Source organism: Acomys minous (genome assembly GCF_964271855.1).
Source record: "Acomys minous genome assembly, chromosome: 8".
Lineage (NCBI taxonomy): Eukaryota > Metazoa > Chordata > Mammalia > Rodentia > Muridae > Acomys > Acomys minous.
Genome location: NC_140489.1, coordinates 112,575,900 through 112,602,307, shown reverse-complemented (window position 1 = coordinate 112,602,307; position 26,408 = coordinate 112,575,900). Strand labels below are relative to the sequence as shown.

The 26,408-nt window shown below is 45.8% G+C and overlaps 2 protein-coding genes across 11 annotated transcripts in view; both read right to left on the bottom strand.

Moving 5' to 3' along the window:
* Nucleotides 1–26,408, bottom strand: part of ARHGEF33 (Rho guanine nucleotide exchange factor 33) — a 77,883-nt gene that overhangs the window by 7,575 nt on the left and 43,900 nt on the right. For 7 of the 10 annotated variants that reach the window (XM_084793102.1, XM_084793104.1, XM_084793108.1 and 4 more), the window contains 11 exons: nt 25,864–26,036; nt 23,414–23,473; nt 20,826–21,050; nt 19,643–19,772; nt 14,828–14,960; nt 12,296–12,379; nt 11,155–11,238; nt 8,971–9,119; nt 7,959–8,123; nt 5,661–6,480; nt 32–171 (listed from right to left, as the gene is read on the bottom strand). In XM_084793102.1, the coding sequence (XP_084649228.1) occupies nt 32–171; nt 5,661–6,480; nt 7,959–8,123; nt 8,971–9,119; nt 11,155–11,238; nt 12,296–12,379; nt 14,828–14,960; nt 19,643–19,772; nt 20,826–21,050; nt 23,414–23,473; nt 25,864–26,036 (2,163 nt within the window). The remainder of the gene's footprint in view (nt 1–31; nt 172–5,660; nt 6,481–7,958; nt 8,124–8,970; nt 9,120–11,154; nt 11,239–12,295; nt 12,380–14,827; nt 14,961–19,642; nt 19,773–20,825; nt 21,051–23,413; nt 23,474–25,863; nt 26,037–26,408) is intronic. The other 3 variants (XM_084793105.1, XM_084793111.1, XM_084793107.1) reach the window with 2 other exon arrangements.
* Nucleotides 12,772–13,143, bottom strand: LOC311604170 (ATP synthase subunit ATP5MPL, mitochondrial). The gene has a single exon (XM_084793671.1). The coding sequence runs from the start codon at nt 13,115–13,117 to the stop codon at nt 12,899–12,901; it is 219 nt and encodes a 72-aa protein (XP_084649797.1). The 5' UTR covers nt 13,118–13,143; the 3' UTR covers nt 12,772–12,898.

The following is a 26,408-nucleotide window of genomic DNA, read 5'->3' as shown; positions in this document are numbered from 1 at the left end:
TTCAACACTGTTTAATCTAAGGGCTACTCACTTCTTTTTAAAGAGCTTGCGGAAGGAGCTGCGAAAGCCCCCTTTCTGGTCTTGCCTGGGATTTTGATCGCTGAAAGAAGTCTGTTCACTCTCTCTTTCTTCCTTTGGACAGAATCGGGTGGCATCCTCTAAGTGCATCTCCTGAAAACACAAAAGAGGCATGTTTTTTTTACTCTTTTCAAAAAAAAAAAAAAAGAAAAAGAAAAAGTCTGTGGGATATCCCTGGCTGTGGGAAGGTTCTTTAGTTTTGCCTCTTGACTCTCCTACTCCTAAGACTACATGTTGGCTGCCAGTCCCAGCGCAAAAGCACACCTAGGCTGGTGAAATCAGCAGGTGGAAAGAACACTGTCCAAGTGTAAGTCTTTCTGCAAATCAAGGGAAACAGTCCACGGCAGAATACAACAACAGAGATAATAAAGCACGTTAGCTAACAATGAAAAGTACAGAATGTACAGCCGAAGAGACAGCTCAGCAGGCAGATGCAGTTGGTACACAAGCCTGAGGACCTGAGTTCGATCCCTGGAACCTACAAAAAGGTGGCAGGAGAAAGATGGCCCCACAAGTTGCCCTCTGTCCTCTTTCTATTTCTGTGATAAGTAAAGGCCACAACCCAAAAGCAACATTGGAAAGAAAGGGCTTATGGCATCTCACACTTCAGGTAATAGTACGCACTGGGTGGAGTTGGGGCAGGAACTCAGGGCAGCCTGGAGACCGGAACTGAAGCAAAACCACGGAAACATTACCCACTGGCTTACTGGCCATGGTCTGATCAGGCTGACCTAGAAGACCTGCCTGGAGCCAGCACACCTCTCTCTCTCTCTCTCTCTCTCTCTCTCTCTCTCTCTCTCTCTCTCTCTCTCTCTCTGTCTCTCTCTCTCTTGCTCACACTCACACACACTCTCCCTCCTCCCCCCTGCTCCGTGTCTGTCTGTCTGTCTGTCTGTCTCTCTCTCTCTCTCCCTCTCTCTCTGCCCCTCCCTCCCTCTCTCTCCCTGCAGAAGCCTGGGCCCTCCTCTATCAATTACTAATCAAGAGAGTGTCCCTACAGGCCTGGCTACCACCACACGATAGAGGCATTTTCTCAGCTGAAGGTCCTCTTCCTTTTCGAGAAGGTTGATAAAAGACTAGCCAGGACATTTTCTGACCTCAGCATGCTTGCTAGAGCACACACAGTAACAATGAACATATCTTTGTTTTCCTGGTGTATGTGGTTGTTTTGGGTGTCTGACTGTATGTCTGTGTACCATGTGCTTGTCTGGTCCTGACTGGAGGCCACAAGAGGGCACTGGATCTCCCAGAACAGGAGTTACAGTTGTGAGTCACCGTGTAGGTGCTGGAAAGTGTAGCTGGTGTTCTTAACCACTGAGCCATCTCTCCAGCCCCTATGAACATAGAACATAAACTTTGTTCTGGCATCAACTGTGTCTTGCTGAAAAGGCCAATACTCAAACTCTGATATCATTGGGTATGTTTCCCTTTCTACAATATAAGAAAACTTAATATTAAGGTTTTTTTTTTTTTGCTGTTGTTGCTATTGTTGTTTGTATTACTTTTGAGAGAAACAGAGATCAATTAGGATATTCAACAGTGTAACCATAATTTTAAAGTTGTGTTCTTAACTTTAGAGGGCAGCAGCTTTTTAGAGGTCAGACCTGTTAAGAATTAGCAACTAATGTGTCTAAACTGTAAACATGCTTTCATCCTCTTATATAATTCAGTCCATACTTGGAGTACAACTAAAAATAAAGACATTTCTTTTGTGCATTTATTTATTTTTTAAATGTAAAATGTGTCACCGTGTGCACATATACTTACATGTATGTGTGTGTGTGTGTGTGTGTGTGTGTGTGTGTGTGTGTTCAGGATGTACATAAACTGATATCCTACATGAACAGAATATTGACCTTGTGGTGACTGTGATTTTTAAGACAATCTAAAGCCAGCTGCTTAATTCTGAGTAGCCCTAAGAAGTCAAAGCAGACAACACAGCAGCAGCACCCTGCAAGTGCAGCCAGATGGCTGACTGTGTGCTTGCAGAGAAACAAAGCATGGCCAAGAGGTCTTTCTAGGAAACATCTGGACTTTAAGAACTTCACTTGCAGTTTTACTAGCCGACTTGGAAAGTCCGAGCTGCCACTAAGCTTCCTAAGGAAACCACGGAGACCAGTGTTCTGGTGGCAAAGTATGCTCGTGGTATCCTAGGACCATCTACACTCACTTTTACTTAAACACACCAATTCTTAAGCTCCATCTTGGAGTCTCTGAAGCAGGAATCTCCAGCATATACACAATTGTTATGCAGAGGTAGATATGAAAGCCATGGGTTTCAGGCACGCTTCTGCCTGATGCACTTACTATTTATATTAAACACTAACCATGAATCCCTAAATAGTAGTTTCTGATTCAGTAGGTCTGCCCACAGATTCTGGATTTATAAAATCATAAAATATAAGATCAATGCATCCACTACTACCTCCAAGGCCACATTTCGGGAGGTACCTGTAGGAGCCAAAGCAAGGCTACAGTGCTGGGAAAAAACACTTCCTAGATGATAGGACATCCAAACTTGGAATTTCAAAGACAGCACAGAAGGAATGGGCTCAATTTTGCTTTCTATCAACTGTGGACCCTTCCATTAAAGTGGTCTTTAACTCATTGCCAAACCTTCATTCATGGAAGCGATAAATTGTTTATGGAAAATCTGTCCATGGAGCCATGATCTCGATGTCTTTCGTCAGTGTGGCATTTCACACGTACTCTCAAGCAATCTGATTTGGGCCAATCTTCATAACCCTGTGAGGTAGATATGAGCTACTTTTTTAAACAATTATAATCACATTTATCATTTGGGTTGTGGGAGATGAGCTCATATATGCTAGGGCACGTGTGGAGATCGGAGGACAACTTGCAAGAATCAGTTCCCCTTCTGCCACGTAGATCCTGGGGGTCAAATGTCAAGACCTCGAGCATAGTGGCAAGTGCCTTTATCTGCTGACCCATCGCATAGCCCACATTGTACTAGTTTTTGATTGTGCGTGTATGCGTTCAGCACACAGGTGCCGGGGAGACTTTAAGGAAGGAGTTTGTGGAATCTGAGCCAGAGTCAGGCCTCCCACTTAGCACCTCTACCCGCAGAGCCATCCCAGTGCCCACTAAATGTTTTATTTTTATTTGTTTTTGTTTTTGGTTTTTCGAGATGGGGTTTCTCTGCGTATCTTTGGCTGTCCTGTAGACCAGGCTGGCCTCGAACTCATGTAAACTAATTTTGGTACGTGCATGTCCGGCACTGTGTGCATGCCTAATGCTGGAGGAGACCAGAAGGGGATGTCAGGTGGCCTGGAACTGGAGTTACAGACAGTGATGAGCTGCCATGTGGGTGCTGGGAATTGAACCTGGATCCTCTGGAAGAGCAGCCAGTGCTCTTAACCACTGATCCATCTCTCCAGCCCCCTAAGTATCTTAGTATTGATAGGTAACTGGAAAAAAAAACATGTGCACCGTCTGAAAGCAGGCAGCTATTTGACAGAAGAGCCTTTTAGCACCTAGAGTGCCTAGTGCCCAGTCAGATGCTCTCGGCACTGAAACATACCGCCTTCTCTCTGGACTCAATAACCACACTAAAAGCTGGCTTTAGGAGGCTCTGCTGGTCACGGGTAGAGGGTGTAGAACAGACCTGAAGACGGGAATGGTTTTGCTCAGCCCAAGAGCTGAAACTGACCCCTTTAAGGATGCAGTTTCGCAGGTTTATCTTTTGCAGTTGAAACCCCAATCCTATGGCCACTTTAAACACATACACACACCAGCATGCTTTTGTTACATACACATGCACGAACACATATGTCCACACACGGCCCCTTCTCCCCTGGACTGTGTCGGTTCTTCCTTGGTGTCTCTTCTTGACCTGACTTCACTCATGTTTTCCCCATGTTAGGGAATGCTGGGATACTGTCATTGCTTAGAACTATGTCCAGTAAACAGACACAGATATATTACGTATTCTTTGCTTCTCAGATACAATATTTATTATTTCTAATAAGTTTTTCCCCAGTAATTGTTCCAATTTTCAAAATTTTCACGGGAGCTACGGCAAAAAAAAAAAACCCTCAAATTTTTATGAACATGTTTTTAAAAAGCATTATTTATAGCACAGACCACACTACTTGAAAGATTTTGGGGGGGCTGGAGAGATGCCTCAGCAGTTAAGAGCACTGACTGCTCTTCCAAAGGACCTGGGGTTCAATTCCCAGCACCCACATGGCAGCTCACAACTGTTTATAACTCCAAGATCTGACACCCTCACACAGACATGCATGCATGCAGGCAGAACACCAATGCACATAAAATAAAAATAAATAATTTTTTAAAAGAAAGATTTTGATTTATTCCTCTGCCTATCCCAGTTTGAACTTACTATTAATTTCCTTCTATTTCTCCCCTTTATGAACTTTCAAGATTACCTAGCTTCACTTCCTTGTCCCCTACCCCCCACCCACCCAAGTGGCTTCTAAAAAGCTTTTAAAATCTAATTCAGATATGTGATGTACCTAGAAGGCATTCGCTAACCTCATCACCCCAAGAGGTTTCGGCTATCACTCTATAAGCCCCCCCAGTTCCTCGTAATTGCATGTGCTCCCAGTAGTGCTGTGGGACATTCTAGAACGTTGATTTCTGAAGCTTCAGCAAACAGCACAGAGAGCCTGATACACAAGCACTGTGTTGGCTGGAAAGCAAATGAGTCTGTAATCAGCTGGGCATGGTGGCACATGGCCTGTGATCCTAACATGCTGGGAGGCAGAGGCAGGCGAATCTCGGTGAGTTTGAAGCCAGCCTGGTGTACAAAGCGAGTCCAGGGCAGCCAAGGCTACACACACACACACAAAAACCCTGTCTCGAAAGACACACATACACACAAAAAGTCTGTACTGTAACCATCAATCTGACCCACTATCTTGATAATGAGTGGATCGGAAGGGTGGTGGCACAGGTGAGCGTCATTGTGCTAATATGCTTAATCAATTGTCACATTGAAAACTTGTGTGTCTGCCCACGAACCTGCCTCTCCGTGTCAGTATGGGAACATACTTTTAAATACCCCAAGGTTCGGAGACACCAAAGGACAGACATCAAAATGCCTCAACATTCATTGGCGCTAAAGGTGCATTTTAGTCAATACAACCTTTTCTAAGAAAGCAAGAGAAAACGAATTCGCTTTGCAACCAACTTGGATGTCTACACACTGACACTGGGCAACTTGCGTCTTCCCTGGATTCAAAGAAAGATACTGGAAGTAGCTAGCACACAGGGCTCGGTATTTTTGCACAAAATACCAGGAGGTGCACCTGGCAGGCAGGCGTGCAGCCCATAAGAAGGAAGAAATGAGTTCGCTCATTAATTCACATTCTCTCTGTGTGCCTCTAGGTCTCTCTGCTCGCCCTCTCTGCCTCCGTGCCCTTGGTGTGATAGATACCCTCCCTGCCACTCGCCTTCGAATGCCACAAGAGGCTGTGACCACGCGCGTGCCAGCTCCGCCTCTGCCTGCTCCCTCCCCGCCAAGGGAACCGGGGAGCTGGCCCTGAGATCTAGGCTCCCCCGGGGCGACAAGGCGGGGCGTCGGCTCGGTTTTACTTTACCCTCCTTACTTCCAAATAGGTCTGTTTTTCGCTTTGGGACCTCTGTTGGGGGAAGAAGGTCCGCGGCGCCCCGCGGGAGGCGGCGGCGGCGGCGGCGGCGGTGGGGCCGTGGGGCACGGCGGTGGCGCGCTCGACCTTGAGCGGCACGCGGCCGCCGCTGCTGCTGCGCGTGCTGTAGAGGCGCGGGGCCACGCCCTCGGCGGGCGGCGTGCGCGGGAACTCCTTGAGCGAGCGGCTCAGCGGCTTGGCCTTGCCGTGCGCCTGCGCCTGCGCGGCCTCCAGCTTGTAGGCGCCGCTGCTGCTGGCCGGCGACGTGGCGCTCTTGGGCAGCGGCTGCAGCGCGTGCTCCGGCCTCTCGGCCTCCATGGCGAAGCTGACGGGCCGCAGGAAGCAGATGTCCAGGCTGGACTCGGAGGAGGCGGGCGAGCAGTTGTCGAAGAGCGCCGGCGCCTGGAAGGGCTCCTCGTCGTAGGGCGCGGGCAGCGCGAAGATCTCGCCACCGTACTCGAACTCCTCGTAGCCGGCGGGCACGAAGCCCCGAGCGTCGGGCAGGAGCTCGGTCGGGCCGCGCAGCGAGCGCTCCACGTTGCCCAGCGGCTCGGCGGGGGACGGCTCGAAGTCCATCTCCGGGATGGCCTGCAGGGGCCCGGCGAGCGCCTTCACGTCCTGCTCGGCCGGGCAGAACTGCGCCGGCGCCAGCAGGCTCTCCGGCCGCTCGTGCTTTCTGCCCTCCATCTCCCAGTCCCCGGGTTTCCCGGGCTGCATGCTCTCCATGAGGCTCTGCTGCTGTTGGCCTTTCTTCGCCGAGGGTATCAAATGTCTTTAAAAGAGGGAAACAATAGGAGAGAGACGATCAAAGAATGCTGAGCTTTCAGGGAGTGGGCCTAGGTACACTACTCTCCTCCCCTCCCCCCCACCCCACCCTAAGTGCCTTCGTGGGTGACCTATCAAGCTCCGCAGACTTGACTAAAGGGCTTTCTCAGGAATCCCTAGGCCTGTGTGGAAGTGTGGAAACAGCGGCCAGGACAGTAATCTGTCCCGGCTTCGAGCTCAGTCACTGAGACATCACATATCGGCAGACCAAGGTCATCACTGGCCTGGTGGAAGCTCTGAGTCTCCCTACCACCAGGCACTGTCCCAAAGCATCCCTTGTTCAATCTCTCTCCCTTTCTTGCTGTGGCGGAGTCATGCATTGTACTGGAAAATGAACTTGATACCAACTCCTAGATCTTCACACGTAAACAGTTGTGTTGCTGAACAAAGTGTTGAACTCAGATGGGTTGCTAGAGAGGATAAACTCACATGTGTAAAATTTACATTTCTATAATGTTTTAAAAGTTCCGTGGCTGTAAAACATCTTGTCCTCTTCTCAGATGACCCACAATGTAATGTAATGTAAAAGCTCTTTGAATTTGCCCAATTCTGTAGAGTTCTGTTGTCCGGGAGCATATGGCGATTTTTACACAGTTTAAAAAGTGCAAGACATCCACCAAATAGGATTTTTGTTGTTTTTCTTACTTACCAGACAGAAATAAATTACTGCACACTGACCAAAATGGTTGGTCTGTTGATTTCAAGTTGATTTTAATTCTTTGTCCGAATCGCATATGGATGTATATATGAATACTAACACTGAATATTTTAAAGGGATTGCAAGGCAGAAATCGTAAAATGAAACTTAGGTGGGAAAAAAACGGACTTTACGCCAATACTTATTTTGGAAGACTGATACTTTTATTTTCCCTAATAACAGCCATAATTTGGCCTGGGTATAGTGTAGACCTTCTTAAAGGAGGATGAACATCTCATGCTGCTTCAAGAGTTGAAGTGATACCCAAAGTGAGTTTCTGCTTTCCACTTCTGGGCACTTTTTTTGTTCTTTCTTTATTTTTTTTAGGTCTCTCTATTATTTAGCTCTGGCTGCCCTGAAACTCACTTCGTAGTCCCGGTTGGCCTTGAACTTGAAAAGATCCCGCCTCTGCCTCTGCCTCTGCCTCCGCCTCCGCCTCCGCCTCTGCCTCCCAAGTGCTGGGATTAAAGGCGAGCGCCCCCCCCCCCCCCCCCCCCCCGCTGCTCAGCAACCACCTATTAACACTTTCTAAATCTGCCTCTTCGTTCCTTTTCTCTGGGATCCAAGCATCAGCTCAACTGCTTGGCTGTTAATACGGAAAGGATGGAGCAAGTGACAAGGTGGACTTCAGTAGAGCATTTCCAATCCAGCCCAGCCCGCTAACCTACACAGGTTGCCTGGGACTCAAGGGCGAGTCTGTGAATGTTTCCATAGCAACAGCCGCTTACGTGACAGCAGGCGCAGAACTGGGAGCAGGAGGATAAGGTTGGAGCACTTCTTCAGAATGGATCCCGCTGTCGCGGACAGCCTCCGGGCCTGCGGTGGGGGAAGCATCTTGGCCAGCGTTGGCACACTGGGAAGCCAGCCCTTTGTACAGCTTTGCCATAGATGACCTAACCAGAATGGAAATGAGAAATCTCAGGCTTGTACAGTGTGGGTCTGGCTCTCAGATTTGTCTCTCAGATGAAGCTTTGCCCAGGGCCTTCTATAAGCCAGGTTGCTTACCTAATGGCTGGCAGGTGGCTGAAAAGAGCTCGGGGTGGGGGGGGGGGGATACAGGGTAGTACTGAGAGACACTATCAGGAGAATGCTGGTTAGGAGTTAGCTGTCTTTCTAGTTGGAAAGCCCTAGAGAAGTCATGTTCTCCAGATGGACTGGGATGTTTAAGGAAATCTGGGTCATCAGCAAGCTCCGCTATGGGTGGCTTCCATCCACCCCCACCCCCACCCCTACCCCCACCCCTACCCCAAGGCCCAGATGGTGCCTATCAAAATTCATTTCTTCGTACCGTGAAATCTACTCAGACACATACACTCCAACACTTTTATCCTCACCAGTCATTAACGCCTAACGTGGCCCTGGAGATTATGCCCCATGGGGCAGGTTTATGGCTAGTCAGGCCCCTGTGGTATATTCACCAGGTAGAACGGTGCCTAACAGATAACACGGGGCTCCATAAAAGCTTATTATATTAACAAAGGAAACTAGATCAGACCTTTACATTGCAATCTTGAACCTGGAAGGTTAGGGGAAACAACTTAAGAGATAGAGGCCAAGCGCATTTCCTCTGGTCGTATCCCCACCAGACCATAGGTGGCTCCCCCTGTCATCTACAGCCTCTCCCCCTCACCCCCTTTCCTTCCAGCTCCCTTCACCCCACTCCAGCCACTCGACACAAGCTGCCATTCTGTGCCCTCTTCTCAGAAACCTTTGCCACGCGCTGCACCGTCACAACCTTACTTTTTGAGCTTTTTCCGTTTCTGAATAAGCAAATCTTCGTTGCATTGAAACAGCAGGGTATAATGAGAGATAAATACTCGGAGACGCTGAACACACACGAGCAGCAGATAATAGTCGGGGTGCTCCTGCTCGGTAAACTTCAGCACGTTCTGGAGAGAGGGGAAAAGGAAACAGTGCCGCACAAGTAGGCGTCGAGCTACCGTGAGTTCTGTAGCTCTCCAGTCAAAACAGCTAACTCAAACATCTATCTAATAACCAAAAGCTCAGACTTAGTGCTCTGGCCACAGCGTCAAAAGAATGGAAGGCATACTGTTCTATTTCAGTTGAGTGTGACCTAAAGTAGTTCTGTCTTTAAACATTAGACCCAATAATTAGAATTAGTTTAATAGAGATATTCTAATAATTATTATTACCTATGAGCAATACTTAAGGAGCCTGACCAATGGTAAGAAAATACACATAAGTTAATCTTGTCGGGAAGGGTAGGGGTGGGTGGCAGCCTCTCCTATTACATTACTTGATATTATGATTTGGATATGGTTTATCTCCCAAAGGTTCTGGAAGCTCAGTCTACAGTATGATGATTTTTTTTTTTTGAAAGGTGGTGGGACCTTTAAGAGGTGGGACCTAGTGAAATGTGACTGGGTGCTGATCATCCTCATGAAGGAATTACTGCTGATTTTATAGACTGGGTCCTTATGAGACAAAAGGTTACAGGAGAGTGAGCCATTTATTTCCTCTTTCATACTGTGTGACCTGTCGCTGCACCACTACCACTATGTTTACGATGGGGGGGGGGGGTCACCAGAAACCAATACCAGCACAATGCTTCGGGGCCTCCAAAGCTGTGAGCCAAAATAAACCTCTTTCCTTAAAAAGAAAAAATACCCGGCCTCAAGTATTTTGTTACAGTAGTAGAAAATGAAATTAAAGGCCTTCCATACTACGGTGGAATATTAATGTGATTTAGATTGAGAAATCTAACATTTGTTGACTATATTATTTATTTGTTAAATACTATTACCAGGAGCCAAGGTCTTTTATATTCATTATCTTATTTAGTTTTTATCACAGCCCAGTTAGATCAGTACAGTAATTACCTCTCTGTAATAACTAAGGTAACTGAGACGCCAAGCTCAGCCATGTCCTTCAGGTCATACATTTAATAAATGACAGAAGAAGGATCTGGATGTAAACTAGATAGAAGTGGGCCTGTTTACCTACCCGGGCTTCAGCCCACAGTTTTTGCCTACTAGGTGTGTTACCTTGAATGCACCACTGGGACTTCTTCCGACTTCCATGTCCTTATGAAAAATAGTAACAATGATCCCTGCTTCATGAAATTGTTCATGAAACGGTTGAAAGGACCCATAAGATAGCTATTGTGAGAAAAATGGTTTTAGGAGCTAAAACCATAGCCAGGTGAAAATCCCAATATTGATTCTGGGCTGTCTGTAGCTGAGGTCGATCACCAACATTTCTAAGATGTTTTCACTGAATTATGTGAGATCAGTCGACCCTTAAACCAGAGCAGGTGGGTAGAGGAGGAAGAGGAGGCACTAGGAAGAGGTTGTTGGACTCCGGCCTCCACTTCCCCTACAGGCCTACAAGCTCCACAGGAAAACTACGTTAAGAATCTGTTCATTGGTTCCCCGAGGCTATTATAGAACATAAAGTATAAACACCGTATGATAGAAGCCTGGACCCAAGCTAGGTTGAAACCATCGGGATAGTTGTTTTGCAGGCAGATTAAGCAGACATTAAACGGCCAGAGGTGACACTTAGATGGCTGTAGAACCAAAGAGGGGGTTGAATTAGGTATTTGGATGCTATCAAGAAGATTGATAAGAGATTCTGAACCCCCAAAAAGTGGAGATTTCTGGTAAGTAAACTTCAAAGACAAGTATCATAAATAAAAAATTTCAAGAATAGATTTTGAGCTCGTTCTACAGAATGTGCTGCAGTGTGGTGCGGTGCAGTGCAGTCTGGTGCGGTACTGTGTGGTGCAGTGCAGTGTGGTGTGGCATGGTGTGGCATGGTGTGGCGTAACCATAACAACCTAAGTAAGCCTCTGAGTACTTCTTAGGAATATTAAAGAGTCCTTGAGCCTTTACGTTATTTCCAGTTGGAAGGCAAAAATAATAGATCAATGTAGAGTCTGTTGGCTCATCCAGCCAGGCTCACCTGCAGATGTATCAGATATTCAGGGATGCGCTGTACAATATGAAAAAACAGGGTGTAGATATCAGATTTAATCTCTTCATCACCCTGAATGAAAGAAAGGTGGAGTCACTCCTCAGTGTCCTGTCAGCTCTGCCAATAGCACACCAGAGACCCCCACCCACCACACAGGAAATGCCTGCTTGCTTTCTAGAGACCATCAGGAGGCATGGATTTTTTTTTCCCTGGAGAGGCCCAAAAGCCTCAGGAATGTGCCCAAAGCCAAGGGCATGGGGAATGGCAGCTCTTCCCCAGCATGGAACACCACATGCGCTTCTTTTGAATCCATCCAAGTTTCTAAACTATCCCTTCCCCAGCCCTTCTCTGCTCAGAGCTAGACAGAAGTAGGCACTTGGTAAGCTGCACTTGGGTGAAATGAATACACTAAGGCTTTCCAGCATCTACTAAAAGGCTCGAAGTGTGAACCAGAGCCTCTCAAAGAGTGGGGACAGGAAGGTGACAAGAAACTGGTGACAATGGATCACTCGCCCTGTACCCTCCCCTCTTTTCCTTTTTCCGGGCATTGGATGAATGCTGGCATGTGATAGCCATTTTCGATTGGGATGAGGTGGAGTAGAAAGTTAGAAGTGGCCTCTCGTCTCCTGTGAGACCTGACTATGCTCAGCTTTAGGACTCTGAGCTCTGTTTTCTTGCTGACTTAAAATAACATAATGTACCCGCAGACACACATATTGAACACCTAACATGTCACCGATGTTGCCATGCTTAAAGGGACAATGGAGCCTCTGTAGGGTAGCTTGGCAAAGGATGATCTGAATCCAGTACTAAGAATCCTATTTTCTGGGCCTGCTAACACCACATACAGCACACAAGCTGCTGAAGAACTCTGGGATACCTATTTGCTTTGCCTGTAGCTCAGTGTGGTGAGTCAGAGGGTCATTAAAGAGCTGCAAGGACCAGAGCAATGGCTCTGATCCCTGCCTGGACTCCTTTAAACCAGAAGACAGACATCAGTAACATGTCCAAGGCATTCCTCAGCCTGGAAGACAGGCTTGCAGGGCACATGCTATCCTGCTGGGTGGCTCACCACCATGATATTGTTGATGTGTAAACAGAGGTCAGCACATGCACGGAGTTAACTTACCTCCTTAAGGACCACAACATGAACCAAGGAGATGCATTCGGGCAAATCCCTCAGGTAGGCAACATAATAATCCAAGAAATTATTCTTTAAAACAAACACAAAAAATGCATGGTAAGAACCTGAAAATGGGAATGACAACGGTTTTGTAGTGTCCTGAACATAAGAAAGCAGAATTCAAGAACATTCTAATACTTGATTAACTGTGTTCTTTATTTATGTGTGTTGAGTGTTCATATATATATGCATGTGTGTGTGTGTGTGTGTGTGTGTGTGTGTGTATGTGTGTGTGTGTGTGTATACATGGATGCCACATGTAAGTGCCTGCTGCCCTCAGAGGCCAAAAGGGGTTAGAGATCCTGGAACTGGAGTTACAAGTGGTTGTAAGGCAGCATATAGGTTATCATAACCAAACCCCAATCCTCAGCAAGAGCCAGCACTCTCCACCTCTGAGCCGTCTCTCCAGCCCATTGTTACTCTTTTTTTTTTTTTTTTTTTTTTTTTTTTTTTGTGCTTCTCACATTTATTAATGCCACATTGTAACGGTACTTAGACAAGTGTACAGCGACGGGCCATGTCCATCTAACACAGTTTGCTTAAGCTTAGTCAACACGATTCATCTTGAGTGGACGCATGGAGCAGGTAATGATGGCCATGGGCAGGTGCAGGGCTGGAGCCTTTCAACGCTTTACTTCTTTCATCAGCACTCCTGATTTTATAAAGGATGAGGGTCATTAGCCCCATTCCTACCCAAATTTCCTGGTAAACCTGGGTATAGTAGGGCTTCATTGGGACCCAGACATTCTTAATAAGGCTTTGAAGCATCTCAGTGGACCAAGGCCACAGGCCACACAATATTCCACAATACACAGGGAAAGGTCACAGACTACCCATTGTTACTCTTCTTAAAGATGTGTTTGTTTGTTTGTTTCCTTGACACTTAGGCATGCACAAAGAAACACATATATAATCTTATCACTTGAGAGAAAGAGGCAAGAGAACCAGGAGTTCAAGGTCATCTTCAACTACATAGCAAGTTCAAGGACAGCCAGCGGTCCATGAGACTGTATCTATAATAAAAATAGTTTCGGTTTTAAGATAAACATTATTACAATGCGGGAACCAAAACTCAACAGTTCTACCTTCGTAACAAGAAAGTAATAAAGTGCTGAGGGTCAGGAAGGTTGAAGTATTCTGAAATTGTTAACTGATAGAAAAAAATACTTTAAAAAAAAACCAGGGTCTCTCTGTGTAGCCTTGGCTATCCTGGAACTCACTTTGTAGACCAAGGTGGCCTCAAACTCAGAGATCCACCTGCCTCTGCCTCCTGAGTGCTGCAATGAAAGGCATGCACCACCACTGCCCAGTTAAAAATACATATTTTGTATTTTGTTTGTCTAATTCCTTTTCATGGTAATCATCTATATCCAAATGAGAAACTTCACCCAGCCTACTTCATATACCTGGACCATCAGTTCTCAAGGTTTCCAGCTAATTGCCTATTTTAACTAACACATATTCACCAGTGCAGTTATAATTCATAGTTTCCAAAGCTATATCCTCATATGTATAAATTCCAAGCTCCAAAAAACAGGTGAAGGTGGTATTAGAAACATAGCATTACACCTATGGTCTTCTACATAAGGAAATATTCTGTAAATTTGTGTTGTTACCTGTTGTCAAGAAACGCTGATAAAGATGCAGGCAAAACCTGACTCGCTTTAATTGCCTCACACAATATTTAAAAATAAGGACCTTTTACATAAAAGTCTAGATCTCATTTGTCTTAAGACAAGGACTATAACGATTCTTTCTTCCCTAATGACTGGACTGATCTGAGTAGCTATTCTTTATCTAAACAAACGAGGTCTACTTTAGCCGGTTCCCATCCGTCCAAACTGTGTCACACTCGACTTGTATCATAAAAGGCACTGTCTGGTCCTGGGGATGTTTGAGTTTTCAACTTCTGGTCTGCATATGTTCTCAGTGTAACACTAAGGAAAGTTTAAAAACCCAGCACTCTTTTTTCTAAGGAAATGAAACAGATGTTTAAAACAAGCAGCCACTCGCCATATATTTAAAATGTATAAAAGTGAAAATACATACTACTCTTCATGCTTATTTTATATGTATATATGGTTATATACATGCTTGAAAGTATATATGTCATATATACAAGTATGATATATATATGTGTATATACATATATATATAAACTCACATATATAAATCCATATACACATATACATGCATAATCAGTGGAGGCCATAGTAGCATACTACAAAGTTATGAATCAGAAGGTAGAAGATTTAACAGGGTCCTGCCATAGATGACCAACTACCTAGCAAGCTGGGTGATTTCAGCAAAGCCCTCGAATCTGAACCTACCCCATTAACTGTAGCGTGGGGAGGGTTAGCCTGGGTATCAGGGCTTCTTCTACCTCTGAAACTTGCTGCTTCCTGGTTCCCCATCAGGAGAAGCAGCTGAGCGAGACACAAATCCACTCAAGAGTATTCAGAGGGGGAGACACCTTACCTCATCATTGGTCAGCTTCAGGAATAAGTCTCCAAGGACTCCTTGGCGCGGCCATTTCAGGACCCTTTCCTGTAGCGCGTGAAGCAAATCCAAGTGTTGCTGGACGAGGTAGCGCAGAGAGCCAGGGAAGAGGCTTGGAACAGAGCAAAAGAACAATCACACACGCCAGGGGAGGAAGAGACGGTCCCGTGACAACAAACAGCAGCCCGTGTGCGACCATCCACAGCACCCTCACTGGCCCCTGTTTAGGAGTTTTACATTTCTTTTCAACAGAGCAGGCATCCTCAGACAATAGATAAGGGGTCCCTTTACTGATGATCCCCGGATGCAAACGTGACTGACCGAACCATAAAGAACTCATCCCATGAATGACCTTTTAAAAACTAACGTGGGATCGTTTTCATTTATGCCACACTCCGTAGAAATTCTAAAGGAAATCGTTTTCAGTGTTTTAGATTCCAAGCTGATTGATACCCAAGCAGCCTACTGGCTAGAAGAGTGTCGACTGGGTTAGTGGTAAGGTTTGGCTGACACTGGCAGGTGGAATTTCAGGGAGTCAGGGCAATGGGGGAGCTCCAAAAAGCCACTCTGGGCGAGGATGGTCTGTTGGCCTGGCTCTCCGCCGACTGGAGACTAGGGCTCATCAGCGCGCTGCTTGTGTTTCGCAGAGCCTCTTTCCCTCTTCAAAGCTCTTTCCTCTACCTGTCTGTGTGCCTCGTTTCTAACTCCAGAGGAAATGCAGACATGAGATGTCAGAGAAGGCTGGAGTGGAGAAAAGAGAGACAGAGAATCCGCCAAGGGCAAAGGGGCCAGGACAGAGAAGGGTGCTGTAAGCAGGGGCCGACAGGAGCAAGACAAGAAGAAGCCAAAGACAGTGCAGTTCACTGTCCAACAGCAAGGATCCGAGCTCTTAATTGATGGCACGTAGAAATTCCAAGTAAAAAAAAAGAAGAAAAGATAAGAAAAGAAATTCCAAGTAGATTTCCTTGCGCCCTCAATGCGACACATTTAACACAGATATGAAAGCCTACTTGTCTCTAGGAACTGAATAAAATTAAACATCTCTGAAGAGTATGATGAACATACATGTGTGGGCCATCGAGGTGACCAGCCACAGGCAGACCTCTGCATTACATAGGATGGCAGATTAAACATCGAGGTGACCAGCCACAGACAGATCTCTGCATTACATAGGACGGCAGATTAAACATCGAGGTGACCAGCCACAGGCAGACCTCTGCATTACATAGGATGGCAGATTAAAAAAAGAGGTTTTGTCTGTTGTGCTTTTTCCTCCATTTCTAAGCAAAGCAAATACTTCTGCGAAGGTGAGGCTTGGAGAAGAGGGAAAACACCAGAATAGGGCACTGAGCTCTCTTCTGAAAAAATGCAAGGAAACCTGCCGTGACCACGACCAATTTTAGCCCTCTGGTCTGTGAGTGCTGGCATACACGAAGCTGGCTGACTCTAAGACAAAGAGTGAGGCCTTTAACTCATACCAAAGTGTTCCTGGAAGATCTAAATAACCTGTTCAGACCACAGAGGAGCTCAGAGGGGAAGCCAGGGAACCGGCAGGCTAGGGAAAGACCAGAAGCCTGGAAGAAAGCACAACGGCTTACACTAGAAGAGCAAAGCTGCACCAGCAGATGCAGATGCCAAGGCTTCTCCACCACCCAGAGACCGCAGGGGATGCTGGGCAACAGTCACGGTGCAATAACAAATGGCTGAATGAAGCTGCAGCACCATGCTAAGGCATGACTTTGGGGTGTGTTGTCCATGTGAATCGTGGGGTACACTTTGGATTCTCTCTCCTCTTTTCCTCCCCAGTCCTTTTCTTTTTGTTTTGAGAATAGTGGCTTGTGCTTTACTGTAACCAGCGTGCCTGGTGAGCCAGAGAGCTGGTACCAACCTCCTTTTGGACTGTCACTGGATAACTGGGGGTTCAGTACAATATTAGACATGACTAACACTGGCAATGATGGTGGAAATGCATGTTTCATGAAAAACAGTGGCCTACAGCATGTTCTGCACCAGATACTGAAAACAGACCTTCTTTTGTTTTGTTTTGGTTTTGGTTTTGGTTTTCGAGACAGGGTTTCTCTGTGTAGCCTTGGCTGTCCTAGAATCACTTTGTAAACCAGGCTGGCCTCGACCTCACAGCAATCCGCTTGCCTCTGCTTCCCGAATGCTGGGATTAAAGGTGTGTGCCACCACGCCCAGCCTGAAAACAGACTTTTACACTGTTAACTAGCAAAGATATTATGTGAAGTCAAGGAAGAGTGTAGAGGAATTAAGCCAGGAGAACAGAGTGAGAGAAAGCAGGAAGTACAGCCACCTTTCACTTCTTTCAGGCCTGACTCCCAGACACAATATTCAAGGGCTCTATTTTTTTTTTTTTAACAGCAATGTGGATAGCTTCTATAGCCTTCAAAGTTCTCTCTCATCTCACCAATAAAATATTTAAATAGTAATTTAAATAAAGGACATCAAGGAAAACCCAATTATAGTTTCAAATTAGTAAGGTTTGTTCTTGCTGATTAAGTATTGGGCCAAGATAATGCCTGGCTTTAAGAGCAGGGGATCACAACCATACCAAATGGGTTTGGAGAATTAAACACGTGCAATTTGTAGCACGGAGCTCATGACCTGTTGGTAGATGTGGTTCTGAATTCTGTTCCTCAGGTGAAACGGCAATCCTTCTCACAGGTGTTCCTCAGGCTGATCAATCTTAAAATGAGTCAAAGAAGCCCAGAACGCTAACTTCCGTGAAGCCCAGAGAAGCCCAGAACGCTAACTTCTGTGACAGTCTCAGAATGCAAACTAACTTCCGTGATAGTCTCTCACGTGACCCGCAGAGTCTGCCCAGGCTTCCTCTAGCTGCGCAAATCCTACAGCTCGAGGTGTGTCCACACCGCACAGGGCTGGCCTGAAATGACTGGGGACTCTTCTGAGCGAAAGCCTAAGGCTGTGTTTTACAGGTCTGAGAAGGTGGGGCAATGTCAGGTTTGACCGTCAGTAGTCACCATCTTCCTCCTGGGGTAGGAAATGCTGATGCCTTGTGGTTTGTGATGAGGGAAGTCACCAAATAAGTTCTCATGGGAAAAGTTGCCACTAGATCTATGTAAAGTACACCGAGCTTTCAGAAAAGCTTATAAAAGAGAAGACGAACAGTGAGCGGAAGAGGATGGTGGGAACCCAACACGTGGACTAGAAAAGGCAACACTGCCAGACCTAGGACAGGACACTGCACTTTCAGTAACCATCCTCTGAGTTGAAGCTTTGTGCTGCTTGACTGAGGAAAAGCAAAAAGAGGGTTGCCTTGACGACCAACACGCACAGCGTCGTCACACACATGACGGAGTAAGGATTATCTTATCTATGTGGCTGTGAGCATCCCTGGACCTTACGTCTTCCTCTGAGATGGAGGCATCATGGGGTTCTGGTTATTGTTTTTCCAGTCTGGAGATAGCACCCATGGCCTCCTGAGTGGTAGCTAAGTGCTCTGCCCCAGGGCTGGATCCCCCAGTGCTGGTGAAGACTCGTGAAGTTCCAGACCAAATGTGACACACAGGACCTAGGACTGTGTTCCACCATACATGGCTCTTTGCCAGTTTTATCCAAGATGCCCACAATTATTGAAACTAGAAAGAGATCTTAGGTCCAGAAGCAACACCACACCAAAAGGCAGATGCCCTTTCTCATTGGAGTCACATAAATTGAGCAGGTGCTCGGCAAAACCAGGAAAGCTATAGAGTCCAGAACCTTCCCACAGCCCCAGAGGAGGGGATGGGAGAGTACGTCAGGCTATAGTGGGGTCTCTGCGTGGGAAATCAAGTGGCCAGATGGGGCAGGGAGGAACAGAAAAAAAAAATCTAAGTCACTGTGGGAAGATGAAGCAAGGCTCCAGAGCCTTCATTATAAATCAAGGGTTGACCATGTCACGTCACCCTTCTGGTCTTTGTACTTTTGTTTACCACCATTTTGTAGTAAAATAATCCCTAGAAACAGTCAAGACACTTGTGGGTTGTTGGGGAGCAGTCCTTCAGCTCAGTCGTTTACATGGGCAGGGGTGTGAGTGTCTGGGTGTTTGCGTTTGGGTAGGAGGGGATCTTGAATGGCTGTAGAGTCAAGAAAAATGGGAGGAACCATAACAAGCAGGAACATGGGAGCTTCCTTGGTAGATTCATAACTGATGGACCACCAGTACTTACTGCCTCATAGAATAAGGCTGATGGTACTAACGCCACTCAGTCCAGACTTCCCATCCGTCCAGATCCTTCTCCTCGCCTCATTCTGAATTAGCTCATCTTTATCACATTAGACCTCTCCTCCAAGCCTTTCTTCTCTCCTTCCTTTCCTCCCCGAACAGAGGGAGGAAAGAGTATTAACCATGTGCAGGTTGTGACATTAGGGCCAGTGTGTTGGAAGCACGCTCTTACACAGTCCCTGGTGTTATGGGATCACCTGAACAAGAATCCTATCAGCCTGTATGTATCATTATCTAATGGCCCTTAGTACTCGGAGCTCTGCCGCATCCGTTTCCTGGGACTTCTGTGACGTCCGCCATCACTGAGGACACGCAAGGCCTCCCTTTAAACTCTGAACAGACATGTCACAGACTGAAGGCTACACAGACTATACTTGTTTTCTACCTGCTTTGGACCTACGTTTGAGACTCGCAGTCACTGCCTGTTTTCTCTTCAAAGACTGTTTCCAGAACTCTCTAGCCCCCCAGAATTCCCAAGTGGAAACGGCGACTAACTTACCTTAAGTCCTAGTGAACCTGAAAAGCAAAGGCAATGAGTACTTGGGTACCTTCTTTCCTTGGAATTCCTCTTTCCATCTGAGCCCTGGAATGTCGCCTTTATCTTCAGGATCAGAGAGATGTTAATGACGTATTTTCTTTCGGATTCAAGCAGCTCTAGAGCCACAGTTTGCCTTTTTGCTTTAAAACAAGCCCAAGGGAAATTTTTGTTAATCAACTCCCTCCCGAACACTAAGCCAGGCCAAAAAAAAAAAAAAAAAAAGATAAAAAAGCACATGGAAAAGCTCAGTTGGCAGTGTGTCCATCCTAGCATATGAAGGAAAAGAGAGTCAGGGGAGGAAAAAAAAAAAGGAAAGGAAGGAAGGAAGGAAGGAAGGAAGGAAGGAAGGAAGGAAGGAAGGAAGACAGGAGCTTGTTTCAGTGTTTTATTTTGGGTTTTATTTTGGGGGGGTTGTTGTTGGGTTTTTTGTTTGTTTGTTTGTTTGTTTTGGTTTTGTTTGAGGGGGTTTTGTTTTGTTTTGTTTTGTTGCTTCTTCAAGAAAGGGTTTCTCTGTGTAACAGCTCTGGCTGTCCTGGAACACGCTCTGTAGCCCAGGCTGGCCTCAAACTCAGGGAGATCCGCCTGCCTCTTCCTCCCAAGTGTTGGGATTAAAGACGTGCGCCAGCACTGCCCGGCTTGTTTCAGTGTTTAATATGTTGGTGGTAGACTGTTTTGTTTTGTTTTTAAGATTTGCTTATTTATTATTATGTATATAGTGCTCTGCCTGTATGTACACGTACAGGCCAGAAGAGGGTATCAGATTACATTATAGATGGTTGTGAGGCACCATGTGGTTGCTGGGAATTGAACTCAGGACCTCTGGAAGAGGAGTCAGTGCTCCTAACCTCTCAGCCCTGGTGGCAGACTGCTAACAAATGATTGGCATAAGGCGAATTTCATGTCACTGACTAAATAGATATTTTCTAAGAACCTTAGTTTTCGTTTTTGTTTTGTTTTCTGAAGCACTACAGTAAAGAATCTCATAAATATCCCGAATCAATGTGGTGGCCCCACTAAGGAATGTGACCTCTGCTGAGTCCCTTCACCTTTGTAGGCCTTAGGGACTTCCACCTGAAAGACACAGGTGGTGACACATGTCCATCTATGCTAGCCGGGTTCTAGCCTTCCTGTTCCAAACTCTTGTACATCTGGCTTTTTCAAATTTCTACCCACACACCCCCCTCAGAACTTACCAGCTAAAGAGGTTTCACATAAGACATTTTCCAAGGAGCTGTGTCTACCCTGGCCAGCTTCCTTGAGTTTATCTGGATGATCTTTTGTGACATATTCCTCGCCCCATTCTTTGCCATCCTTAGGCTGTCTCCACAGGCCAGACGTGTGATGGCCCTTGGACTGGATCTCAGCTGAGAGAGAAGGCTTAAGATTTTCATCTGATTCTGGAGCTGTTGGGTTCACTCCTGAAAAACAATGCTTGCTAGAAAGAACTTTCTTTTTTTAAAAAAAAATTTTTTTTAAACAACAACAAAACCAAACTTTCATTCTTCTCTCACATCTGCGGTTTCCCCTCTCACTACTCCTCCCAACCCTCCCCACCCCCTTCTTTCCCAGGTCCATTTCCCTTAAACTAAACTAAACTAAACTAAACCAAAAATGGGCAGGCCTCCCAGAGATATCCATTGACAAGGCCTACCAAGATACAATAAGACTGGGCACAAAGCCTCATATCAAGGCTGGACAAGGCAACCCAGTAGGAGGAAAACGGTCCCAAGACCAAGCAAAAGACTCAGAGACACTCCCGCACTCCCACTGTTAGGAGTCCCACAAGAAGACGAAACTATACAACCATAACACTGACAGGACTGGACTTAGCTTAAAGGCCGATGGCTAGAGTCACATAGCCTCCAAGAGCACCGGCCAATCCCAGTTAGAGTCACATAGCCACAGATAGGATTCTCCCAGAAGCCTTTAAAAGAGCCTCCCTGAGCTCCTCCTCTGGGTTGCAGCCATTTTGAATGGATGGTTTACCTCTGCATCCAGGCTATTCCTGCAGAATAAATGCTCTTTGTTTTTACATACTATTTGAGTCTGGGATCTTCCTTCAGCGATTTTCAGACCCTAACAACACATATGCAGAGAGCCGAGCTCAGACTTCCTGATTGTCTCTTCAGTCTGTGAGCCCCTGTCAGCCCTGCTTAGCTGATCCTGTGGGCTGTGTTCTCATAGTGTCCTCGACCCCCCTGAACTTTCTTTGAAAAAGAAAATAGCCTTTGTTACTCTTAACTAATATACAGTTAGATGCGTACCTCATCCGCAAAAGATAAAATATGTCAATGAAGGGTTAAAACTTTCCCAAACTGCAAGCAGTCACCTCTTTTTGTGGCCCATGTGACCTCTGATTTATTTTTTATTTTATTTTATTTTTTTTGTACATAGACTCCACAAAATAAGTAAGTTTTAAAAAATACCAGCATGGTAGTGCATACCTGTAATTTCAGCATTCTGGAGACGGAGGCAGGAGGATCAGAAGTTTGATGTTAGCCTTAGCTTCGTAGAAAGTTCAAGGCTGGACAGGGTACAGGAGACTGAGACTCAATAGATTAGACTAAACTAGATTAGAAAACTTGTACTTAAAGCCACATGTTTGACTCACTGTATCTGCTTGCTTTCAGATAAGCATAGCAGGCGCCTGCAGCACTGCTAGGAGGGAGCACAGGAAGAAGAGACAGAAGGGTACCAAAAACATCTTGGTGGAGGGGGATGTTTTGTTTATTATTTAGTTCCTTTATCCTATGGATGTTAAGTGTTGAAAGAAAAGAAAAGGAGAAAGAATGGATGGAAGATTAAATAATGCATACATTCTGGTGACTTATCAACTAAATAAATTTTGGATTAAACTATAAAGTATACGATGCGAGAAAAAATTGTGTCGCAGAGTATTCCCCTGTGAGACTTCAGTAAATGCTAGCTTATTGGTAACTGGTATGAGAAAGAACTAAGAATACTGATTTATTCTTCTTAAAAATGTACAGGCTCTCCTCTCTCCCTGAGTTAAATGAGTGACTACTGCAGCACATGGGTAGAAACAATGCTTAGTCTTGTCTGGTATTATTATGATCTGGATAGGAAGTGACCTCACCAAAGGTCACGGATCAGGTGCAAGCTGTGGGCAGAGTCGGGCTTTAGGGAAGTGACTGGACGACCAGGGCTCAATCTCACTGCTGGATTCATCCAACAATGGATTCCATTTTTAAATAGAGTATTAGGAGGTGATAACACCATCAAAGATAGGGCATATTTGGGAGAAACAGGTCACTGGGGATATGCCCTTGTAATGTGTACCTTGTCCCCGATTCCTTTCTATGATTCCCTCTGCTTCCTGGGCAAAGTAAGCAGCATCCTATGCCACAGGCATCCACCCTGCTGCTCTGCCCATCTCGTGTCTGCAGCAATGAATGAAGCAAGCTGATCCCGGGTTGAAACCAGGAGCTTAAATAAACTCCTCCTCTTTAAGTCATTTTTCCTCAGGCATTTGCCAAGAAACTGACAAACACATCTGAGTCCATTCCTGCGTGGCTTGTGGCTCGGGAGTGGAGCGGGGAAGGTGCCCGCAACTGGTTAATTGACTCCACAGGATGCCTTGCAAGCCCAGTAACCTGAGTTCAATTCCCAGACACCAGAAAGGTGGAATGAGAAAACCAGCTCCACACAGCCGTCCTCTGACCTCCATACATGTGCAGTAGCATGTGCGCACACACATTCAACATAATAATAAAAAATGCACAACTAACAAACAAGACCTTAGCGGAGAAGACCCACTCACCAGGTCCCATCACTCCCTTCACGTTGCCGTCTCCTACATGAACAGCTCTCGAGTCTTGGGCTGCAGAGAAAGGAAGGCGTGACTCAGCATCACTTCTACAGACATGGACTAAGAAGCACCTTCCACGACCCAAGAAAAGGACAGACTCACAGATTTTTATTGTTTCACGAGAGATGGGGGAGACGGAGCAGGGGTGATGCAGTGCGATGGGGCAAGTTTCACCTCTGTTAAAGATGCCCACCCATACGTGACACCTACTGCAAACAATAGGTTTGACCCAGCAGAGAGAAGGGATTAGCCCTCCGATGTTTAGAACAAGAATAAGTAGGGATTGAGGGCAATAGCTGCATTTTTTAAAAAAACTTTGTAGGCTAGAAGAGTGCAAATGGTTCTGTAAAATCGTATTTTCAGGGGCTGGAGAGATAGCTCAGGCGTTACAAGCACTGCTGGTCTTGCAGAGGAATGGGTTCAGTGCCCAGCACCCGTATATATGGTGGGATGTGACCACCTGTAACTCCAGTCACAGGGTATCCATCTTCTGATTCTGACCCCCATATCCACCAGACACATATGTGGTACACACATACATGTTTGCAAACAGTCATATGCATAAAATGAAATAAAGCTGAAAAAATAAAGGCTGCTACCTCATTTCTTTGAATGACATTTCAAACTTTTCAGTTATAAGCTATATACGAGTGAAGCATCACATCATAGGGCCTACATAAAAAGGCTCTTTTTTTTAAAGATTTATTTATTAATATATTATATTATTATATGCATCAGATCACATCATAGATGATTGTGAGCCACCATGTGGTTGCTGGGAATTGAACCCATGACCTCTGGAAGAACAGTCAGTGCTTTTAACCACTGAGCCATCTCTCCGGCCCACAGACTTATTCCAGACCAACAAGGATTGTATTAAGATGGACATTGTATAAAGAAGCACAAATTTGCTTTGCAAATCTAATTTTTAGGAGTTTATTTTGTAAGCCAGACAGTGGTGGTGAACGTCTTTAATCCCAGCACTCAGGAGGCAGAGCAGGTGGACCTCTGTAAGTTCTAGGCCAGTGGATCTACAGAGCAAGTTCCTGGACAGCCAGGGCTATACAGAAAAACCCTGTTTCAAAAGCCAAAGCAAAAAACACCCCAAAACCAAGAAACAAAAAACAAAGCAAAACAAGTCTATCTTGTGAATCAACACAGCTGCCCCCAGACTTGGTACTGCTCTGACCTCCACTCCGAACCCGTCTTGGGCTCTTCACCTGATCGCACTCACTAGCAGCTGTTAAAAGAAGTACTCATGGGTGCAAGCAAGAGGCCAGTAACCAGGCAGAGCTGTCCTGAGAAGTCCACCGAGTAAAAGCCACTTGCCTTGGAACTGTAGGCTCAGTTAGTCACAGATAGTCACCGTCTGCGAACCGGTGAAACACATGAACCCTGGGATAGACACTCATCAACCCTGACGTCCAGATGTTTACCCTTGATTGAAAAAATCATTGAGCCTACCTTTTGAGGACTTTCTATAAAAGACTAATACAGGGAGGGAAGGAGGGAAGGAGGGAGAAAGGGAGAGAGAATGAGAGAGAGAGAGAGAGAGAGAGAGAGAGAGAGAGAGAGAGAGAAGCGATTTCTACATTCATTTTTCTGTATGTAGGCACTTCACTGGACACCCTTGAGAATATAATGATGTAGCAGATTCTGCCTTGTTTCACTTATTTTTTTTTCCCTGATTTGAACACAGGTCCAGAATCACCAGCTCCTTTGGTGCTGCCAGCATGCCATCTTGTGACATCTGTTCTGTACAGTCGGGATGTGGTTAGTGACTGTTTCAGCCCACAGACATTGCCAGCCTGGCTTTTGAGAAACATGGCTACTGAATCACAGCACCAACAAATAACTTTTTAGAGTGACCTTTAAAAAAAAAAATCCTGTTCTCCCGTGGTTGGTATAGCTGACTGCATTAAATTATTTTTAATCTAAGTGACACTTAGAAGAAGCCAAATTAGTATTTTCCACAAAGAGAAAACATTTAGGCCGGGCATGGTGGTGCACGTCTTTAATCCCAGCACTTGGGAGGCAGAGGCAGACTCATCACTGTGAGTTCGAGGCCAGCCTGGTCTCCCAAGTGAGTCCAGGACAGCCAAGGCTACACAGAGAAACCCTGTCTCGAAAAATGAGAGAGAGAGAGAGAGAGAGAGAGAGAGAGAGAGAGAGAGAGAGAGAGAGAGAGAGAGAGAGACAGAGAGAGACAGAGAGACAGAGCAGAACATTTAAAACCAGGCAGTTTCTCTGAATCCTGAGGTCATCTGGTGCCTTCTAAAGTCTAGACAGCAGGGAAGTCCTGGGCAATCTGGCAATATTTTATTTTCTTCCCACTTTTACTCAAGTCCCAGGAGTCAGGGAGAAAGACATGTGGTTAATTCCCCATGGTGTATGAGCTGTACCTTTTTCGTAGGTCTGGGAAGGCAAAATGTTGGTGAAGTCTTCGCTGGGGTGACCGGACTCAGGGACGTTAATGGAGCGGAAGGGGCTTCCTTGCGTAGGTGCCGACGTGGGCGCAGACGCAGACGCAGACGCAGGCCCGGCCTGGGCGCCATGCTCTTCCTTTTGAGCTTTCCTGGTAAGGAAGACAAGAGAAAGGGCTTTGTTCTTAACCTGGTGTTTCAGGGGAGCTTCAGTTCAGGGTGATACCAGAGAATGAGCTTTTAGGTTGGACCACATACAACTTTTCTTTTCAATGTGTTGCCAAGGCTCACACAAGTTGAATCATATAAATTGGTAATTTTTAAATATAAATTATAAACGGTTCAAGCCAAACAGTTCACATGGTTCAACTTAATCCACCAACCTCAAGTATCTATAAATCACTTCTAATTGTAATGTTTTGAGATTGTGGGACACCAGTGATTTTCCTTTGTTTTAAAACTTTCTATAGTTTCCCCAGTGTTGCGTTTACTTTATGAGAATGGCTGGAAAAAAAATAAAACTA